This window comes from Heterodontus francisci, chromosome 25 (genome assembly GCF_036365525.1).
Source record: "Heterodontus francisci isolate sHetFra1 chromosome 25, sHetFra1.hap1, whole genome shotgun sequence".
In the NCBI taxonomy this organism is placed as follows: domain Eukaryota; kingdom Metazoa; phylum Chordata; class Chondrichthyes; order Heterodontiformes; family Heterodontidae; genus Heterodontus; species Heterodontus francisci.
The window spans coordinates 65,212,748-65,233,793 of record NC_090395.1 but is presented as its reverse complement, the minus strand read 5'-3'; the positions used below and the strand labels follow the sequence as shown (position 1 = coordinate 65,233,793).

The 21,046-nt window shown below is 42.0% G+C and overlaps 1 protein-coding gene across 3 annotated transcripts in view; it reads right to left on the bottom strand.

Moving 5' to 3' along the window:
- Positions 1-10,476: 10,476 nt before the first annotated feature.
- LOC137383947 (S-adenosylhomocysteine hydrolase-like protein 1) overlaps positions 10,477-21,046 on the bottom strand; it is a 103,669-nt gene continuing 93,099 nt past the window's right edge. For all 3 annotated transcript variants that reach the window (XM_068057378.1, XM_068057380.1, XM_068057379.1), the window contains exons 14-17: positions 19,205-19,273; positions 18,321-18,399; positions 17,983-18,103; positions 10,477-16,965 (exon numbers count right to left, since the gene is read on the bottom strand). In XM_068057378.1, the coding sequence (XP_067913479.1) occupies positions 16,959-16,965; positions 17,983-18,103; positions 18,321-18,399; positions 19,205-19,273 (276 nt within the window). In that variant the 3' untranslated portion in view covers positions 10,477-16,958. The remainder of the gene's footprint in view (positions 16,966-17,982; positions 18,104-18,320; positions 18,400-19,204; positions 19,274-21,046) is intronic.

Here is a 21,046-nt window from a genome sequence, read left to right as displayed (position 1 = left end):
ACATTCCAAGGTCCAGGACTACGTGCTGAGGGACGCACTAAGGCTTGGGGCAGCCGCAGCAAAGGCTCAATGGAGAAAGACCACTGTATAAGGTCCTCCCTCCATAGTGAACTGAGGGGCTGAATCCATGGGAAACCCCTCGAACTGTATCGGAAAAATTTTCATTTGCTGTAAAATGTAAAAATGTAATTGGCATGACAAATGGGCGGCACAGTGGTGCAGTGGTTAGCACCTCAGCCTCACAGCTCCAGCGACCCGGGTTCAATTCTGGGTATTGCCTGTGTGGAGTTTGCAAGTTCTCCCTGTGTCTGCGTGGGTTTCCTCCGGGTGCTCCGGTTTCCTCCCACATGCCAAAGACTTGCTGGTTGATAGGTTAATTGGCCTTTATAAATTGCCCCTAGTATAGGTAGGTGGTAGGGAAATATAGGGATAGGTGGGGATGTGGTAGTAATGTGGAATTAGTGTAGGATTGGTATAAGATGGGTGGTTGATGGTCGGCACAGACTCAGTGGGCCGAAGGGCCTGTTTCAGTGCTGTATCTCTAAACTAAATTAAACTAAATGTGAAATGGAAGGGTTGTGAGGCAACTCATGATTGTAATGAAGCAAACGGACCTCCTTTGCACTGTTTGTATTTTTTGACTTCGTGCAGTTTGAAACTGGTAATGTAATTTTTACAGATTTTTATGAATAAAGTATATTTTGGAAAAAAAAAGTTTAGAAAAGCAGCACTTAGTAAAATTGGGGAAGCTCCATCCATGTATAAAAAATGAACTGCTATTTTAAATGGCACAAGTTAATCCCTTACTATTAAATCACTTAACTGAAGACAGCGGCGGCGGCGGCTGGCGGACCTGGGCGGAAGCTAATCCGGAGCGGGAGCTGTAAAAGAGAGAGCGTGTGGCTCGAGGCCCTCACTTACCTGATGACAGGAGCGGCGGCAGCTGGCGGACCTGCTCTCTCTCTCTCTCTCGGTGCGCGCTGAGACTCGAAAAAAAAACTTAGTGACATCACAGGAAATCTGCAAGGTGATTGGTTGGGTGAGTAGCAGCTGCTAGTGCATTTAATTAGCTTTAAAAAAGGGGAAATTTTTTTGTTGGAAAAAACCTCTAGTCATAAGGTGAGTAATACTAAAGTGTTTTTTTTAAATTCAGTGCAACTTATTAAGGACTTTAGATTGTAGTGGGTAGAACAAGGCCCCTAGTGTAATTAGTATTTTTTAATTAAGGGAGTAACTAATTAATCTAAGGGTAAGTCATGACAGCAGAGCTCAGCCCCGTGATATGCTCCTCCTGTGCTGTGTGGGAAATCAGGGACACTGCAAGTGTCCCTGACTACCATGTGTGCAGGAAGTGTATCCATCTGCAGCTACTGGCTACCCGCATTACGGAGCTGGAGTTGCGGGTGAATTCACTGTGGAGCATCCGCGATGCTGAGGACATCATGGATAGCACGTTTAGTGAGGTGGTCACACAGGCAGAAAAGGGATGGGTGACCACCAGACGGAGTAGTAGGTGCAGGCAGGTAGTGCAGGAGTCCCCTGTGGCCATCCTCCTCTCAAACAGATATACCGCTTTGGATACTGTTGCGGGAGATGACCTCCCAGGGGAAAGCAGCAAGAGCCAAATTCGTGGCACCACGGAGGGCTCTGCTGCACAGCAGGGGAGGAAAAGGGGTGGATGAGCTATAGTGATAGGGGATTCTATCGTAAGGGGTGCAGATAGGCATTTCTGTGGCCGCAAACGAGGCTCCAGGGTGGTATGTTAACTCCCTGGTGCTAGGGTCAAGAATGTTTTGGAGCGGCTGCAGGACATTCTGAAGGGGGAGGGTGAACAGTCTAAGGTCGTGATACACATTGGTAGCAACGACATAGGTAGAAAGAGGGATGAAGTCCTGCAACAAGAATTTAGGGAGCTAGGTAGCAGATTAAAAAGCAGGACCTCAAAAGGTTGTAATCTCTGGATTACTCCCGGTGCCACATGCTAGCGAGTATAGGAATAGGAGGATAGAGCAGATGAATGCGTGGCTGAGGAGATGGTGCAGGAGGGAGGGCTTTAGGTTCCTGGATCACTGGGTCTGTTTCTGGCAAAGGTAGGACCTGTACAAGTTGGACAGGATGCACATGAACCGGAACGGGACCAACATCCTTGCTGGGAGGTTTGCTAGTGCTGTTGTGGGAGGGGGAGGGGGTGGGGGGGGGGTTAAACTAATTTGGCAGGGGGATGGGATACAGAGTGGAGATACAGTCGGGGGTGAGGAACAGCCAAATATAGAAGAGAAACTGAGTCAGTCTGGAAGGCAGAGCAAATATAGATCTGTTAAGGCACAAGTGAAAAATGCAAGGCTGGATTGCATATACTTTAATGCAAGGAGTCTTACTAATAAGGCAGATGAATTGAGTGATCAATAGCACATGGGATTACGATATTATTGCTATCACAGAGACATGGCTGAGGGAGGGGCAGGAGTGGCAATTCAATATTCCAGGGTATAGAATCTTCAGGCGTGATAGGGGAGGGGATAAAAGAGGAGGTGGTATTGCACTGTTGATCAAGGAGTCAATTACTGCAGTAAGGAGGGATGATATCTTAGAAGGTTCCTCAAATGAGGCCATATGGGTAGAACTTAAGAACAAAAGGGGGGCAATCACATGGCTGGGCGTGTACTACAGGCCTCCAAACAGTCAGGGAGAGATAGAGGAACAGATATGTAGGCAGATCTCAGAGAGGTGTAAAAATAATAGGGTAATAATAGTAGGGGATTTCAACTTACCTAATATCAACTGGGATAGTCTTAGTGCAAAAGGCTTAAAGGGGGAGGAATTCTTAAAATGCACACGAGAGCTTTTTGAACCAGTACGTAGAAAGTCCTACAAGAAAAGGGACAGTACTGGTCATAATCCTAGGGAATGAAGCCAGACAAGTGGTAGAAGTATCAGTGGGAGAGCATTTCGGGGATAGTGACTATAACTCTAAGATTTAAGGTAGTTATGGAAAAGGACAAAGACAGTCCAGAAATAAAGGTACTGAATTGAGGGAAGGCCAATTTCAATTTGATAAAACAGGATCTGGCCAAAGTGGACTGGGAGCAGCTACTTGTAGGAAAGACTACATCAGGCCAGTGGGAGTCATTCAAAGAGGAAATAATGAGAGTTCAGAGCCAACCTGTACCAGTTAAGGTGAAGGGTAGGACCAACAAGTCCGGGGAACCCTGGATGTCAATGGATATAGAGCATTGGATCAGGAAAAAAAAAGGCTTGTGGCAGATTCGGAGCGCTGAAAACAGCGGAGGAACTAGAGGAGTATAGAAAGTGTAGGGGGTACTTAAAAAAAGTAATTAGGAGAGCAAAGAGGGGACATGAAAAAACATTGGCAGTCAATATAAAGGAAAATCCTAAGGCATTTTATAAATATATTAAGGGCAAGAGGATAACCAGGGAAAGAGTAGGGCCCATTAGGGACCAAATGGCAATGTGTGTGTGGAGCCGGAGGACATAGGTGAGGTTTTAAATGATTACTTTTCATCTGTTTTCACTGTGGAGAAGGATGATGTAGGTGTAGAGATCAGGGAGGGGGATTACGATATACTTGAACATATTAACATTGAAAGGGAAGAAGTATTAGATGCTTTAGCGGGCTTAAAAGTGGATAAATCCCCAGACCCAGATGAGATGTATTCCAGGCTGTTGTGTGAGGCAAGGGAGGTAATAGCAGGGGCACTGACACAAATTTTCAGATCCTCTCTGGCCATGGGAGAGGTGCCAGAGGACTGGAGGACAGCGAACGTGGTACCATTATTCAAGAAGGGTAGCAGGGATAAACCAGGTAATTACAGGCCGGTGAGTCGAACATCAGTGGTTGGGAAACTATTGGAGAGGCAGGGAATAATCAGGGATAGTCAGTACGGCGTTGTCAGGGGGAGATCATGTCTAACAAACTTGATTGAATTTTTCGAGGAGGTGACTAGATGTGTAGATGAGGGTAAAGCAGTTGATGTAGTCTACATGGACTTAAGAGTCATAGAGAGATACAGCACTGAAGCAGGCCCTTCGGCCTACCAAGTCTGTGCCGACCATCAACCACCCATTTATACTAATCCTACATTAATCCCATATTCCCTACCACATCCCCACCTTCCCTCAATTCTCCTATCACCTACCTATACTAGGGGAAAGGTCTCACATGGGAGATTGGTTAAGAAGGTAAGAATCCATGGGAACCAGAGCAATTTGGCAAATTGAATCCAAAATTAGCTTAGTGGCAGGAGAGGGTAATGGTCGAGGGTTGTTTTTGTGAGTGGAAGCCTGTGACCATTGGTGTACCACAGGGATCGGTGCTGGGACCTTTGCTGTTTGTAGCGTACATTAATGATTTAGACGTGAATATAGGAGGTATGATCAGTAAGTTTGCAGATGACTTGAAAATTGGTAGTGTCGTAAATAGTGAAGAGGAAAGCCTTAGAATACAGGACGATATAGATGGGCTGGTAAGATGGGCAGAGCAGTGGTAAATGGAATTTAATCCTGAGAAGTGTAAGGTGATGCATTTTGGGAGGACTAACAAGGCAAGGGAATATACAATGGATGGTAGGACCCTAGGAAGTACAGAGTGTCAGAGGGACCTTGGTGTACTTGTCCATAGATCACTGAATGAAGCAGCACAGGTAGTTAAGGTGGTTCGGAAGGCATATGGGATACTTGCCTTTATTAGACGAGGTATAGGATATAAGAGCAGGGAGGTTACGATGGAGCTGTATAAAACGTTAGTTAGGCCACAGCTGGAGTAGTGTGTACATTTCTGGGCACCACACTAGAGGAAGGATGTGATTGCACTGGAGAGGGTGCAGAGGAGATTCACCAGGATGTTGCCTGGGCTGGAGCTATGAAGAGAGACTGAAAAGGCTAGGGTTGTTTTCCTTAGAACAGAGAAGGATGAGGGGAGGACCTGATTGAGGTATACAAAATTATGTGGGGCATTGATAGGTTAGATAGGAAGAGACTTTTAGTGGAGTGGTCAATAACCAGGGGGCATAGATTTAAGGTAAGGGGCAGGAGGTTTAGAGGGGATTTGAGGAAAAGAATTTTCACCCAGAGGGTGGTTCAATCTGGAATACACTGCCTGAAGTGATGGTAGAGGCAGGAACCCTCACAACATTTAAGAAGTATTTAGATGAGCACTTGAAACGCCATAGCATACAAGGCTACGGGCCAAGTGCTGGAAAATGGGACTTGATGGCCGGCACAGACACGATGGGCCGAAGGGCCTGTTTCTGTGCATGGCTCTGTGACTATGACTCTAAAGCAGGACAGTAGGACCAAAAGACTCTAAATTAAATTGATGATATCTGTCCCAAATGTACTTTACATGAGCTTCTTTAAAGAAATATTTGGAACAGACTGCTAAGAAGAAATAAATTAGGTAATTTGCAAAGGTTAGGGTACTAGTGGGATCCAATTCACTTGGTCAACAACTTTGACTTAATGTTATATCTGCAAGATATACAATTTCATTTACTAATCAGATATAACCCTATACAAAAACATTTACTTTAGATTTGGTCATGAAAATTATGTTCATTGAATAGTTCATTATTTTGATATAGTATACCATGTGTGAAAATATTTTAAATAAACTGCTTTTTGCATCATTTTGTTCTCATCTATCTTTATGCATGAAGGTACTTCATTGAACTGGATTGTGTCATAAGTTGGGAAGCTTGTCAAAGTGGTATATCAAGTAAGTCAAGGACCTTGGGAGCTTTTACAGATCCGGCTAAGCATTCTTTCTGGAACACCGTTCTGGAACTGCCTGAAAATGGCCGGGTGATAGTCTATAGTAGCTCAGTGAACAAACACCTGGCCAACTAAATGAACCATAAGTACACTCCAGCTGTAGTAGGATCTTTGAATTATGCTGCCTTTACTCAAGAAAACGTGGTCTTCAGATCTTAGTAAGGAGAAAAATAGGAATGGATGGGGTAGCATTGACCCTTCCTTTCCATGAAGTGATATCAATGTCTCTCTGAATCTATTTACTGTGGTGGTTTCTAGTTCACTTTTCGCCATTGTTTAGTCTGAGGAGCATTCGTCACTTTTTATGATGTTTATTCTATAAAGCATGCAAATGCCTTGTTTAAAATGATCTTACTATAAAGAAAAAAAACCATCTAAAATAGAGGCAGACTTCCCGTGGCCATTTCATTCCTTCCTGTTGGTGCACCAGCCTTGATCCATAAACAGGATTATGGTCAGAATTGCATGACATTGGTTCACACCTGTAATTTCCCACAGCACCATGCCTTCAAGGCAGCAAGCTTTACTTATACGGAGAAAAGAACAGGGAGGGTAGAGTAGTTAACACCCATGAGTCCTAGTTACTGGGTCAAAGTTGGTATTGGAAAAGTTTGGGGAATAAGTTTTTGTGTTCTCCGTTGGCTCAAGGATGGAGCGCAGCTGATAAGATTTGGGAGAGAGAAGAGATTTTCAGGGTTATGGTGAGAAAATGAATGGGGAAGTATGCTGTCATGGAACTGCACCATTCAAAGTGCAACATGACCCATATCACATGCCAACCAGTCAGAAAATTTACAAACAATTGAGGGATGCAACAATAATTAAACTAAAATAAAAACAAGAAATGCTGGAAATACTCAGAAGGTCTGGCAGCATCTGTGCAGAGAGAAGCAGAGTTAATTTTTCAGGTCAGAGACCCTTCTTCAGAACTGGCAAATATTAGAAATGTAAAAGGTTTTAAGCAAGTAAAGCGGGGGTGGGGCAAGAGATAACAAAGGTGAAGGTGTTGATAGGACAAGGTCACAGAGAATAGCTGACCAGAAGGTCATGGAACAAAGGTGAACGGTATGTTAATGGTGTGCTGAAAGCCAAAGCGTTAGTACAGATAGGGTTTAGTTTAGAGATACAGCACTGAAACAGGCCCTTCGGCCCACCGAGTCTGTGCCGACCATCAACTACCCATTTATACTAATCCTACACTAATCCCATATTCCTACCACATCCCCACCTGTCCCTATATTTCCCTACCACCTACCTATACTAGGGGCAATTTATAATGGCCAATTTACCTACCAACCTGCAAGTCTTTTGGCTTGTGGGAGGAAACCGGAGCACCCGGAGAAAACCCACGCAGACACAGGGAGAACTTGCAAACTCCACACAGGCAGGACCCAGAATTGAACCCGGGTCGCTGGAGCTGTGAGGCTGCAGTGCTAACCACTGCACCACTGTGCCGCAAATGACTGCAAAGCAGAGCACTCCAAGCACAAACATGAAAAAATACATTAAAAAAACCAAAACAGTAAGTACAGTGGAAACAAACTGAAAAACCTAAAATAAAATAACCAAATAAAAAAGGAAAAAGAAAAAAGAACTAAGCATAAAAAGGGGGCACCGTCATGCTCTGAAATTATTGAACTCAATGTTCAGTCCGGCAGGCTGTAGTGAGCCTAATCGGTAAATGCGATGCTGTTCCTCGAGCTTGCGTTGATGTTCGTTGGAACACTGCAGCAATCCCAGGACAGAGATGTGAGCATGAGAGCAGGGGGGTGTGTTGAAATGGCCAGCAACCGGAAGCTCGGGGTCACACTTACAGACTGAGCGGAGGTGTTCCACAAAGCGGTCACCCAATCTCCGTTTGGTCTCCCCAATGTGAGCAACGAATACAGTATACTAAATTGAAAGAAGTACAAGTAAATCGCTGCTTCAACTGAAAGGAGTGTTTGGAGGCTGGGATAGTGAGGAGAGAGGAGGTAAATGGGCAGGTATTACACCTGCTGCGATTGCAGGGGAAGATACTGTGGGAAGAGAACGAGGTGGTGGGGGTAATGGAAGAGTGGATGAGGGTGTCACGGAGGGAACGATCCCTTCGGAATGTTGTCGGGGAAGGGAGGGGAAGATGCGTTTAGTAGTGGCATCACGCTGGATGTGACGGAAGTGGAGGAGGATGATCCTCTGAATCTGGAGGCTGGTGGAGTGGAAAGTGAGGACAAGGGGAACCCTGTCGCTGTTCTGGGAGGGAGGGGAAGGGGTGAGGGTAGAGGTGCGGGAAATGGGCCGGACATGTTTGAGGGCCCCGTTAGCCACAGTGGGGGGGGGAATCCTCGGTTGAGGGAAAAGGAAGACTTATCGGAAGCACTGTCGTGGAAGGTAGCATCATCAGAGCAGATGCGTCGGAGATGGAGAAACTGGGAGAATGGAATGGAGTCCTTACAGGAGGCAGAGTGTGAAGAATTGTAGTCGAGGTAGCTGTGGGAGTCCGTGGGCTTATAATGAATATCTGTAAACAGCCTATCCCCAGAGATGGAAACAGAGAAGTCGAGGAAGGGAAGTGTCGGAAATGGACCATGTGAAGGTGAGGGAAGGGTGGAAATTAGAAGCAAAGTTAATAAGGTTTTCTAGTTCCGGGCGGGAGCAGGAAACGGCATCGATACAATCATCAATGTACCGGAAAAAGAGTTTGGGGAGGGGCCCGAGTAGGACTGGAACAAGGAATGTTCGACATATCCCACAAAAGACAGGCATAACTGGGACTCATGCTGGTACGCATAGCAACACCTTTTACTTGGAGGAAGTGAGTGAAGTTGAAGGAGAAGTTGTTCAATGTGAGGACAAGTTCAGCCAGGCAGAGGAGGGTGGCGGTGAATGGAGACTGGTTGGACCTCTACTCAAGGAAGAAACGGAGAGGCCTCAAACCGTCCTGATGGGGGATGGAGATGTAGAGAGATTGGAGGTCCATAGTGAAGGAGGAGGCGGTTAGGGCCAGGAAACTGGAAATTGTCAAAATGGCGTAGGGCATCAGAAGAGGATGTAGTTGGGAAGAGACTGGACCAGCGGAGAAAAGATAGAGTCAAGATAAGAAGAAATAAGTTCAGTGGGGCAGGAACAGGCTGAAACAATGGGCCTGCCAGGACAGTCCTGTTTGTGGATTTTGGGGACGAGGTAGAAGCGGGCTGTCTGGGGTTGCGGGACTATGAGATTGGAAGCTGTAGAGGGAAGATCTCCAGAGGAGATGAGATCAGTGACAGTTCTGTGGACAGTATCTTGATGTTCGCTGGTGGGGTCACGGTCCAGGGGGAGGTATGAAGAAGTGTCTGAGAGTTGGCGCTGAGCCTCTGCAAGGTAGAGGTCAGTACGCCAGACAACAACAGCATGTTATCTGCATGTTTGATGACAATGTCGGGGTTAGACCTGAGAGAATGGAGTGCGGCAAGTTCAGGGGGGGGGAGGGGGTGCCAGAGAAATTGAGACGTCCGATGTCTCGCTGGCAGTTTTCAATGAAAAGATCAAGAGCGGGTAAGAGGCAAGAGGAAGGGGTCCAGGTAGAGGGGGAATTCTGGAGACGAGCGAACGGGTCCGCTGTTCGGGGGGAGGACTCCTGGTCAAAGAAGTGAGCCCGGAGGCGAAGGCGACGGAAGAAGAGCTCAACGTCATGCCGAGCACAGAATTCATTGAGGTGGGGATGTAAGGGGATAAAACTGAGTCCTTTGCTGAATACAGAAGTCAGCGTCAGAGAGGGGAAGGTCAGAGGGTATAGTGAATACATGGCAAGGGGTCAGATCAGAATAATAATTAAACTATGCTTTTTTTTAAAAATGCATATAGGGCAATTAATAAATTCTGAGTTCAGCATTATTGGGGACCAGGCTTTGGGTCACTATGCTTGTGCTGGCAAGATGCTTATAAACTTAAAATGTTGAACTACAAATCTACTGTGTAGGGAAAATAAACTTTTTTACATCCATACAAATTTGTTTCAAGGAGGGAAGAATAAATACTGCAAATTCCCCATGGGAGGAAGAACAAAAATATTTCAAGTGTAAACAAACTGACATGATTTGCAAAGGAATCAACAAAGTTACTTGCTTCTTAAACAAATTTAGTAAAATTAAGATAAAATAAATTTGGATTTATATAGTGCTTTAAGTCTCTCAAAATATCCCAAAGCACTCTATGCCCAGTGAGTTACCGGAATTGTTATTGCTTCTGTAGGTAAATAGTATTAAAATATGTTAGCTTTAGCTTTCAGAATCAATAAGGTTTATAACTTTTCTTTTTAACCTGATGTCAATCTTGCGATGTATTACATTCATGAAGTTGCTGCTTGAGCAATGGACAAAGCTACCAACAGATTTATGCTGCAGTAGGTGAGCAGTGAACATGAGACAGTACAGTCAGGGCAATAGGAAATCTAAAATAAAAACAAGAAATGCTGGAAATACTCAGCAGGTCTGGCAGCATCTGTGGAGAGAGAAGCAGAGTTAACGTTTCGGGTCAGTGACCCTTCTTGGGAACTGGAACTTGAAACAGAGCTACGATCAGAGATTAACAGGATACTTCCATTTCGATTATGGGATGACCTTCAGCGTCGAAGTATTGAAGCAAAACGGACAAATAATATACAACAAATGAAAAACACAAACTTTTCGACGAGGCGGAAAAGACAAGTGCGAATGAAACTTGACGGTTGTTTAGAAGACCTTTATTAAGGTTAATGACATTTTCCATCTACTAGTCCTCAGTACAGCAATGAAAAAGGTTGTATGCAATAGAAAATTATCAAATAATATGTAGAACAATATGTGTTCTCTACTTTGAATGTATCAAGTATTTCTTAATTAGCTGAAATTGAGTAAGACTCCACATTGCTGGTTCACCCAGTGACCTTTTAGATTGTTCAAGCAATTGCCTTACCCTTTGAAAAATCAGACTGAAAACAATGAGTAGTACTGGTTAAGAAACTGCACTACCTATTTTAAACACACTATAAAATCCAATATCCGGTCCAGATGACGACAATGACTTTGCATTTGGACAAAGGTCACACCATACTTCAGTGACAATATGTTACTGTCTCAAACTGCTGTGGTTACAGAAAACCACAATGATCAATCCACCCATGGCAGTGTCCTTCCCCCATTCACACCTTCTGGCTTCAGTGGTCACGGTTTATATTCATCCAAAGCACAACATACACCAGTATAAAAAGTCCAAACTTTCAGAGAAGGTTTGGTCACCAAGTTCACAGTTACAATTCTGCAGGTTTTTAGAAGTTAACTAACAGGATATTGCACTACTTCTTGTACTAATTGTTCTTCCACAAGCCACGATATGTGTGTAATTCACACGCATTACAAGTGGTAATGAATCACAAGTCTTTCATCACAAATGAAATCAACCCATATAAATGGACTGCTACCAGCAAGCTAGTTTCCCACTTATATATACATCCATTATAGTTTAAATCACAAAAGGACAAGTTTTCATTATTGTGAAGGGTATACAAAACTTAAAACAGTAGAGATTTTGTGCTGCGAATGTTATTTGATTTACTTCTGGATTTGCCTTAATTGTTTCCACTTTGTTCTTTCTTAAAGACACTGCTTTAGGGCCGGGGACAAAATCAAAACATTGAGCAGGAGCTTATGGAAAGAAAATTCATAAAAAGAACAAATTCTGAATGTTTAAATTTACAAACGGCTGCAGTAAAGCATATGGTAGGAGTATGCAGCAATGTTTACAAACCCGGTATTTTTTGTCACTGCTATGTGTGATGCAAGTGGTGGGGACCACAAAAGTAGCTGTAATCAACATATAACAAAAGCAAGTATTCGTCCTTTTTAATGTTATCAAAATTCTGTAGAATATATAAGGCAATGAATTTCTTTATCCCTCTTTGCATCTCCTTAAAGTATTCAATAGGTCTCCATTAAGATTTGACATGGGTCAGTAACAACAGATACACCAAAACCAACACAGCTCCCTCGGGGCCATATTCCCATCTCTGCTAGCTTATGATCACATTTACCACATGTAACATGTTAATGATGCTTAATAGAAAATGGTAATTCCAGAAAGCCCACATAACTCCTAAAACTAATTTCTCCTGATTCTTAATATCTTTGCCTACCTTCCATAAATGAGTATTTAACTTGGATTTTCACTGGACCATCAAATGATAGGGAGTGTATTATTTAGCTGCTTATGGTCAGTCAGCATTGGTGATTTCTGATCGAAAACAGACTTATAAAAGAGAATCACCCACCTGGTACATCCCATGACCTGTTACATACCACTGCAGATATGTAGTCACATGAAGAAACCCATCCTGTTAATTTTTAAAGTTAATTTTTAAAAAAAATTATAGTCAATTACAGAGCTAGTTCATTGAGTTCTATAAACTTCCTTTCTTTGGAATTCTCTACCACAGACAGCTGTGGATGCTCTGTTGCTAAGTATATTCAAGACTGAGATCAATAGATTCTTGGACACTGAGGGAATCAAGGAATATGGGAAAGGATAGTGAATTGGTGTTGATATTGAATTTCAGCCGTGATCTTACTGAATAGCGAAGCTGGCTCAAGGGAACATAATGGCCGCCTCCTGCTCCTATTTCTTATGCTGTTCTTATTCTGAGTGTCCGTGGGTGGAGAAAAACCATTGAAGTCAAGTAAAAGAGAAGATTCCCAGAGAGTCCACTGAATTGTCATCACTGTTTACTTAGACAGAGTTTAGTCTCGAGAGGCTAGCAGAGGGTGGTTGAGGGGGGGGGGGGGAGTGGGATGAAAAACTTTCCAACTGTGTGCCAAATTTTGCCAGCAATGGCTGCAAAATGAAAATCTGTGCAAAATCGTTGTCACTTGAAACACCACAAACATGGATCCCCATGCTACAGATTGCACCTGCTGTAGAGAATTATCCTGCCATGTCTCTTCAATGCATTGATTCCCATACTACTAGAGATAGATCTCTGCAGAGCTCAGCGGGAAAGGGCTGAATTGGCGATTCATAAATATAGAGTTACTTTTCCTTTAATTCAGTACAGGGGACACGGAAGAACAAAAAATAAAATACACCAGCTTCCTGGTTCGTTCTTCATTAACCTTCCCCACTCAACTGTGCCAAACTGTATAAGGAACACCTGTTCCCAGCAAGAAATATTTGAGTTCTTTGGCTGTAAGGTTTGTTGCAACAGCAAACATCTTTGCTGGATTAGCTTATCTTTGTTTTCCATTGGGATAATTACTGGGTCTATTTAAAGAATGCAAAAACCTTACTCCAACTAGAAATCACTATCATGAGCAAATCAGGTACAGTCTGAGTTGTACATCCCATAATTAAGCTGAAGCAAGGAACATCATTTCAATACAAGAAAACAAAACCCTATTCCTTGAAGCATAAAGAAATGTTCATAAAAATAATCTCCAATCACAGATGTAGCAAGAAAAGTACTGATTATCTTGAAAGCAGATTTTAACAGTACTGTAGCAGCCAGCTGGTAACCTTTTTACAGTCCTTCAAAATAACTACAAAATTAAATTGTATGTCCGTCTACTGGCTGAAGTGTATAGGCAGATATAATTAGTACATCTTTTGTGTTTCTTTCGCAGTCATATAAATTGATGAGGATACACAGTCTTCAAAGAATTATGCAGTTCAAACTTGCTCTGTAGCCACAACATGCCCTCTTATGAGGGGGACTGGGCAAAGTTTGATGCATGCTAGGATACAGAGTGGACATTCAACGAGACCACCTCATTGTCTGTCTCTGAACACCATCTGTACATGGATGGGTAAGTCTGAACCCCTGGGGTTTCCTTGCCTTTCTTCTGTCACACTCCTAGGCCATGGGAGCTTTCCTTTCTTTGTCAGATTTTCCATGTTTCCCTCCTCCTCTGCTGTAGCCATTTACATCCCCTCTGGATCCGTCTTCTGTCTGATTATCACCTAACTTTATCTTTTGACATTCATCAATTTTGACATTGAATCACTTCTGTCCTCTACCCTAATACTGCTCTCTTCTATTTGTAATTGTCCTTCTCCCCCCAGCTCTGCACTTGCTTAATATCTTCCCATTCGGATAATAGGTCATCGAGCTAAAATATTAACTGTCTCTCTCCAGATACTGACTGACCTGCTGAGTGTTTCCAGCATTTTCTGTTTTTATTGTAGATTAATGTTTGGGGTGTTTAAAAAGGAAGACAATTCATTGTTTAGCATGTCTGCTTTCAAACACAAATTATATAATTTGAGGTCTCTAAGTTTTTGAAATTAAAACATGAATTTCCACATTTATTAAGACATAATACACAAATTCTACAATACTACATAACAAGCAGCGGCTATCCAGGCTTATCTCCACCAATACTGTAAATGTAAATACAGCTAAACCCTGTTAATGGCAGCACTCAGTTAAGGGAAATGCCTGTTTACAAAAAATTGTTTGGACCGTCATGAGATACTCATATTTAAAAAGCAGCGACTAGATCTTCCATTTCCACATTAAGAATGGTGGTAACTTTTGACATCAAGTTGAACTTATCAATTTTCTCTCCTCCTCTTCTCTTTTCTGCAGGAGATATCTTACCAGTTTTGGAAAATAAGATGTTATGGTCAAAACAGAACCACTTATTATCTGCTACTGCCTGTTAATATTGTTAGATTCACACTGCAAGTTTTCAGTCTCATGGCCTTACTCTATTAGCATTTATCAAATGTTAGACCTCAATACTCATGGGGCAAAAGTTTAATTACCAGCTATTAAGATGACATTTTAGGAATTATTTACCTGAAGTTGGCAATGATATGGGGCTGCAATGAGCTCATTATATATATAGCCCAGCAATCAAAGCAGAAAAATGGCCACATCTGCTTCCTCGGTGACACTTGTTTTTGTTTCAGAAAAATGGCTACATGTGTTAAATTAATGCAAGTTGGAGCTACAGTGCCATCGCTCAGCTCACATCAGTATAGTCAAGAGTTCCTAATTTAAAAATAAGACTGGTCAACTAGTGTTCATCACCATGCTTTGTTTTCCTACTTTAGTTCCCAGGACAAAGTGCATTAGACTTCTCAACAATTGATCTTCCATCATTGGCAGTAAGAAGATGCATTGCTGGTAAGACTGCTCCTGGTATTGCCCTACCTGCATGAGATGGAGCTCTCAAAAAAAGTGTTCTGCTTAGCAGCTGAAGCAAGATCCAACAACTCCCTCCCCAACAAGGACAGATGCAAGATCAATATCCTACTGTTAAAATGGACCAATTCATTCCATACTCATATAGCAATTAGCTTTGCTGCTATCTCAGAACAACATTTAACAACCCATCTATTTTTGTGGTGGTGGCTACAGATTTAAAAAAACACGTAAATTTATTCAAATGTATTGAGAAAGGGAACCAGATCAATGTTTTGGGTTGGTAGGGAGGGAGCGATGAGAAGTTTTTTTTTTTAAAACGCAGGAAGTTCTTTTGACCTGGAACATGCTGCCTAAAATGGAAGCAGATTCAAAAGGGAATTCGCTAAATAATTGAGAAGGAGAAATTTGAAGGGCGATGGAGATAGAATGAGGGTCAATGGGACTAATTGGATAACACTTTCCAATAGTTGGCATAGGCATGATGGTCTGAATGTGAAATCTGCATCACAAATCAAATATACTAAGTTCCTTTTGCACATATTGCTCCAAATTGAGACACTAGCAGTCCTGAAAATATTGCAAGGGAGACTTTCCCCCTTCCTTCCTATTTAATAATCTAACTTTAAACAAATGAACATAAGGTGACAGGAAACAGACTTCACCATTCAAAATACTAATGTTTCTCACTTATGCTTCTGTATCAGATGCTGCATTGTACATCCGAAATTAACAAATCAGTGTCACTCTCACCCAGGTCAATTCCCATAAGACAATACAGAAGCTTTTTTGATTGAAAAATCCTTCATGCTTCTACAATGATTTTTAAATTTTTTATTTTTTTTTAAATATATCTTTTTCTTTGTAACTGGAGTGAAAGTATTTTCTGGTCCCACTGTTGGGTATACAACTTTAGAGGCTCATTGGCATAAAACCCACAGTATTAATAGAGGTCACCATCAAAATCCAGTGCTTGTTCATGGTCCAGAAAAAAGCATTGACAAAATAAAAATCCCTGTCACAAATAGTACGTAATCACTGAAATGTTTTGTTTGTATACAGCAAGTGCCTGTGGAATATGAAACCATCAAAACTCAACCAGCGATTAGTGCTCGTCACCACAAACTCCATTTGGCACTATCTTATGACAAAACTTGCTAATATGATTCTGTCAAAATGTAATAGTCTAGAATTAGAATACTGACACCTTAAAATTACGTTCCCTGTTAAACCGGCAGATGTAAGCTTCTAATTTTCTTTGCCTGATTGAAAATGATTTGTGTCCTGAAGTGTACTATCTAGTGGCGTCAATTTATTAAAGCGCATAAGTAAGGCTAGCATTGCATGAAAAGAGACGTGAACTCAAATTCTGCATGAACAAAACCATTCACATTTTTTTGGCTACAGAGTGATATTTACAGCTGTTTTAGTACTGAATTGGGTTTGTTTAAAAGTTGATACTCATCATTTATTATAGTCAGCACTGGTTCCTGAAAAGACATGAGTATCATGCAACTATATTGACAATTACCAAACAGGTCTCTATGACTCTATGAGGTTTCAATTGCCGCCAAGAAAAGGTTTAAAAAATATAGTTAAAACAAGAGGATCCTTTGGAACATTTTGAACTGAGCTTAAAGCTCAGGTCTTGGACTAAAACAAAACAGGAACAACAAAGCAAACAAATAAAGATTTTTTTTAAATTATTACAGTACTATTTGTTTGCACATCAATCATATACAGGCTCAAGTGATTTCATGGAGACTGTGCTGTCACAATATAATAGGACAGTTACATCTCTCGGCAGTAAATTAGAAAATCAAAACACTCATTTATAATTGGAAGAGTATAGAAAAGAAAATGCAAGCAAAAAACCAGGCTGTTAAAGAAATAAAATGCCTAGGAGTGCAGAAATGCTCTTCAAATACATTTAGTGAGCATTTAAACAGCTAGGCTGGCTCCTACTATACATTCTTCTACTGAGGTTTCAGACAACTTGGTCCTTCTTTCAATCATTGTAGCTCTGGTCCATCTAATACCTGCAGAGGGAAAAAAATTGTGTGTAAAGGGTTCTCTTGAAAACTCCATTAATGATTAGCAATGTCTATACAAGTCCTACCCCCTCCATTTAAGCACAGATAATTGTACTTACTATCCTACTCTTTACATGAAGAGTTGCTACACTAAACTTGCAGACTAAATTTTTTTTCACTAGTCAATGGATTATTGATCATCGAACTATTAGTGGTAATTGATAGTAAACTCAAAGTAATTGATAGAACAGGCTATTTTTAAGAGTGCTTGTAACAAAGCACAGACGATGATTACCTGCTTATTCAGCACCAAAATAGTTGCTTCTGTTCAAATAAGGTGCCCTCTTACAGGTTAGACGTCGCACGATAATTTATAGATTAAATAGAATGGTCCTGCATTTTACTTATGTTTATTTTTGCATAGAAATGCTCGCAGTATGATTTAACTCAATACTTCAAAGTTTTTCTCAGCTTATTTATTCAATATTTGTGTTAACATTTCCTTCCCTCTACAATAGAATTCCCACATGATGAGGTGCTCATTTACGATGAGAACTTGGGCATCAAATTGTATTGTAGACTGGTATGTTATTGAATGAGGTGATTACAGTTCTTTACTTCAAGACTTTTTGGATTAATGACAACAGCTATGGATCATAAATTGAGGAACTACCCATATTTTTATGAAGGTACAAGCTTATGAAGGGAAAGATCATGTTTAGTGTGTGTTGAGCTCCCTCCGAAGGCTCAGTTGGTAAAGGCAGTAAAGGTAAAGCTGAATATCTGGATTTCTTTCAACGATGCATACCAGAAATATTTAGGAAGTGTTTTGAGTTACGACAGCAATAAAAGATTCATATGCTCAAAGATACAAGATGTTCAATGTTTTTCAATGCAAGTATCCTGTGCTCAAGGGCAGGTTAGTTTCTTTAAGTCGATACTAACAATAGCTTCACATGGTAAATCTTAAATAATTCCACTAAATACGTGCATTGATGTCAAGGTCTATTATATGAAGTGTACCTGTAGTAATTAGGTTTGAAAGGTCCATTTTTGTTTAGGCCGAGATATTTTGCCTGATCATCTGTCAACTCTGTCAAGTGTGCATCAAAGGTTGGCAGATGCAAACTGGCAACATATTCATCTGTAAGGAAACAAGATTTATGCACAAATAAATGCCAGATAGCAATACTGGATAACTGATGCAAGTAGCTGCTAGCACTCTGACAATTGTGCGTCCCAGCTGTTGACTGAAATACTTATCAGGACAACTAAACTTTCTCTGGAACTTCAACACCTCAGTGCCAGTGTCAGTCCTTCCGCTTCTTTCCATCTACAATGCAAAGCACATTATTACTTACCCATCTTTTTAGGCAGAAGATACACGTCTTGTTTGTAGCGCCCCTCAGGAGCATTGTAGAGCTCTATCAGAGCCAGTGCCTGCACAGAGATCAGTACAGATTATTAACTTGTGCGTGATAAGCAGGATATACTCACCTGGGAATTTCACTTTTGTAAAACATTGTTTAAATTTTGTTGCTCATATTTCAGCATTGCCCATTAAACAAATTAAGTGGCTCGGCAGCTGCAACAGTTCAGCACTGGGTCTTGTGACAAGTAGACCAGAGATCTGATAGTTTTAACTGATGCTTGCTTTTGAACTCACTCAACAGGGCAGATTTGGCCCATCTCTACAGCTATCTGTGTTTTTCACATGCAACTTTTTAGAGATGCAGGATGTTTGTTTATCATCTCCAACCAGTACTACTGCCCGAGAGGTGAGTGAAACTAGTCAGTTGTGTCACATGATCATAGCAATGTACAGAATATACGTAATATGTGGGGAGGCAGTGGCGTAGTCTTACTGTCACTGGACTAGTAATCCAGAGCCCAGGCTAATTCTCTGGGGGCATGGGTTTGAATCCCACCACGGCAGATGACCGTGACCACATTGCAGATGGTTGTAAAAACCCATCAGGTTCACTAATGTCCTTTAGGGCAGGTAATCTGCCATCCTTACCTGGTCTGGCCTACATGTGACTCCAGACCCTCAGCAATGTGGTTGACTCTTAACTACAATCTGAAATGGCCTAACAAGCCACTCAATTCAAAGGCAATTAGGGATGAGCAATAAATGCTGGCCTAGTCAGCGACGCCCACATCCCACAAAAAAAATTGTGACAGGAGAAGGACTCTGCCACACTGCAGTTAAATTATTTATTGGCGTTCCCATCCAATCACTTACTTGAGTGGTTGCTGTGATTGAAAGCACAAAAGTGGGCACAGTTGAACAACTCAAGTTTAGAAGACGACCCTGAAGCAAAAAAATTGAGAAATTATTAAACTGACATTTTAAACTGTACACCAGTCTTCACCGAGCACCATTCCTTGACTGACATGGCAGACAAGTGAGCCACTGACAGGCAACACAAGCCTTCTATAGAAACACAAGCAAAAGATGCACAAGGGTACCATAGAATGAGCTCCTGTTCAAGTGCTAACTCACCTCCTCTCTTGCAATAATTTACCACAAGCCCCAGACAATCCTGGAAACAAGCCTCACAGTGTAATCAGTTTAATTACATTTCTTTCACTTCTCAAAGATTTGCTTGCTTCCCAACCCAATGTTTGGACATAGAATTCAGGCTAGAGGAAGTGCAGGTATCCTGCTTTCAGGTTTCACCTAATCCATAATCAGTTGCTAGGAGGCAAGCTTGTGGCCCGAATTGATCCACTTGTTGATTTTTCCATCTCTCCCTCTCAAGGTTCACATGACAAACCTGTATCACTTGAGCTTTATACTTGCAGCTTACATCCTCTGTCTCCAGCAAATGGGTCATTGCCTTAAAGCCAGTGTCATCACGGCACGGAAGGAGGCGATTCGTCCCATCGAGTCCATGTTGGCTCTTTGTAGAGCAATTCAATCAATCCCACTCCCCTGCACTACTCAGGTAGTCCTGCAAGTTTATTTCCCTCAAGTATCCATCCAATTTCCTTATGAAATTATTCATCGTCTCTGCTTCCACCATTCTCGTAAGCAGTGAGTTCCAGGTCATCACCAATCACTGCGTAAAAAAGTTCTTCCTCACATCACCCCTGCATCTCTTGCCCAAAACTTTAAATCTGTGTCCCCTAGTCCTTGTACATTCAGCTAATGGGAACAGCTTTTCTTTGACTTGCAATTTCCACTACCCTCTTTAACAAACAGCATTTTATTTCAGTCTAAATACCACTTCTGCCCTTTCCATGTCAAATCAGAATTTACCAGCAACTTTGCTTCCAGTCGGAAAACTAGGACAGTTACTGAGAAACGTCCCAATCAGTGATTCCTGCTGGCAAGGGTCTGTGTCTGGATGTTAAGTGAAGATAGCACTGCAATTGCCTGTGACCTTCTCCATTCAAACAGTCTGCCTACAGCCACTGAGCTGGGCTGTGTGAAGGATAGCCTTTACTCCATCACAACAGTATTCTTTTACTCCTTGTTCATATGTATACTCACCTACATCTGAGACTAGTGACACCTCCTACCATTTTGATGTTTGTGGGTTCTCCAACAGCTCCATTCATCTCCGTCTCACTGTGGATGTATAGTCATGCTATGCCTCCAGCCCACAGTATATATTTAATGGCACAGTTCTAAAAAGAGTGTGCAGAAACAGAGGGACCTGGGGATGCACGTACAGCAATCTTTGAAGGCGGCAGGGAGTGGTTTGTGTGACTAAATCCACACCTGCCAGAATGAGACATTATTTTTGAACTGCTACTGGATTGAAATAGCCTGTTTAAAAAGACCACAACAGTGGCTGAAAACATGGCAGCACATTTGCATTCTAAAACACAGTTGCTTGGAGAAGACAATGGGAGTGCCTCCCTGATTCAATTAGCCAGATGGATTTTTGATCAAGAGACACTGAATGTGTAAGAGCCAGCATTCCACATCCCACCCCCCCCCCCCACCCAGAGAGAGTGTCTGCTCAACTTGGGGGGAATCCACAAACCTTGCCAGAGAGGTTGTTCCAAATAAGGAGCTCGTCACATGACTAACCTGCTGGCCAACTTGGAGTTTCTTGAATTGTGCTCACAGAAC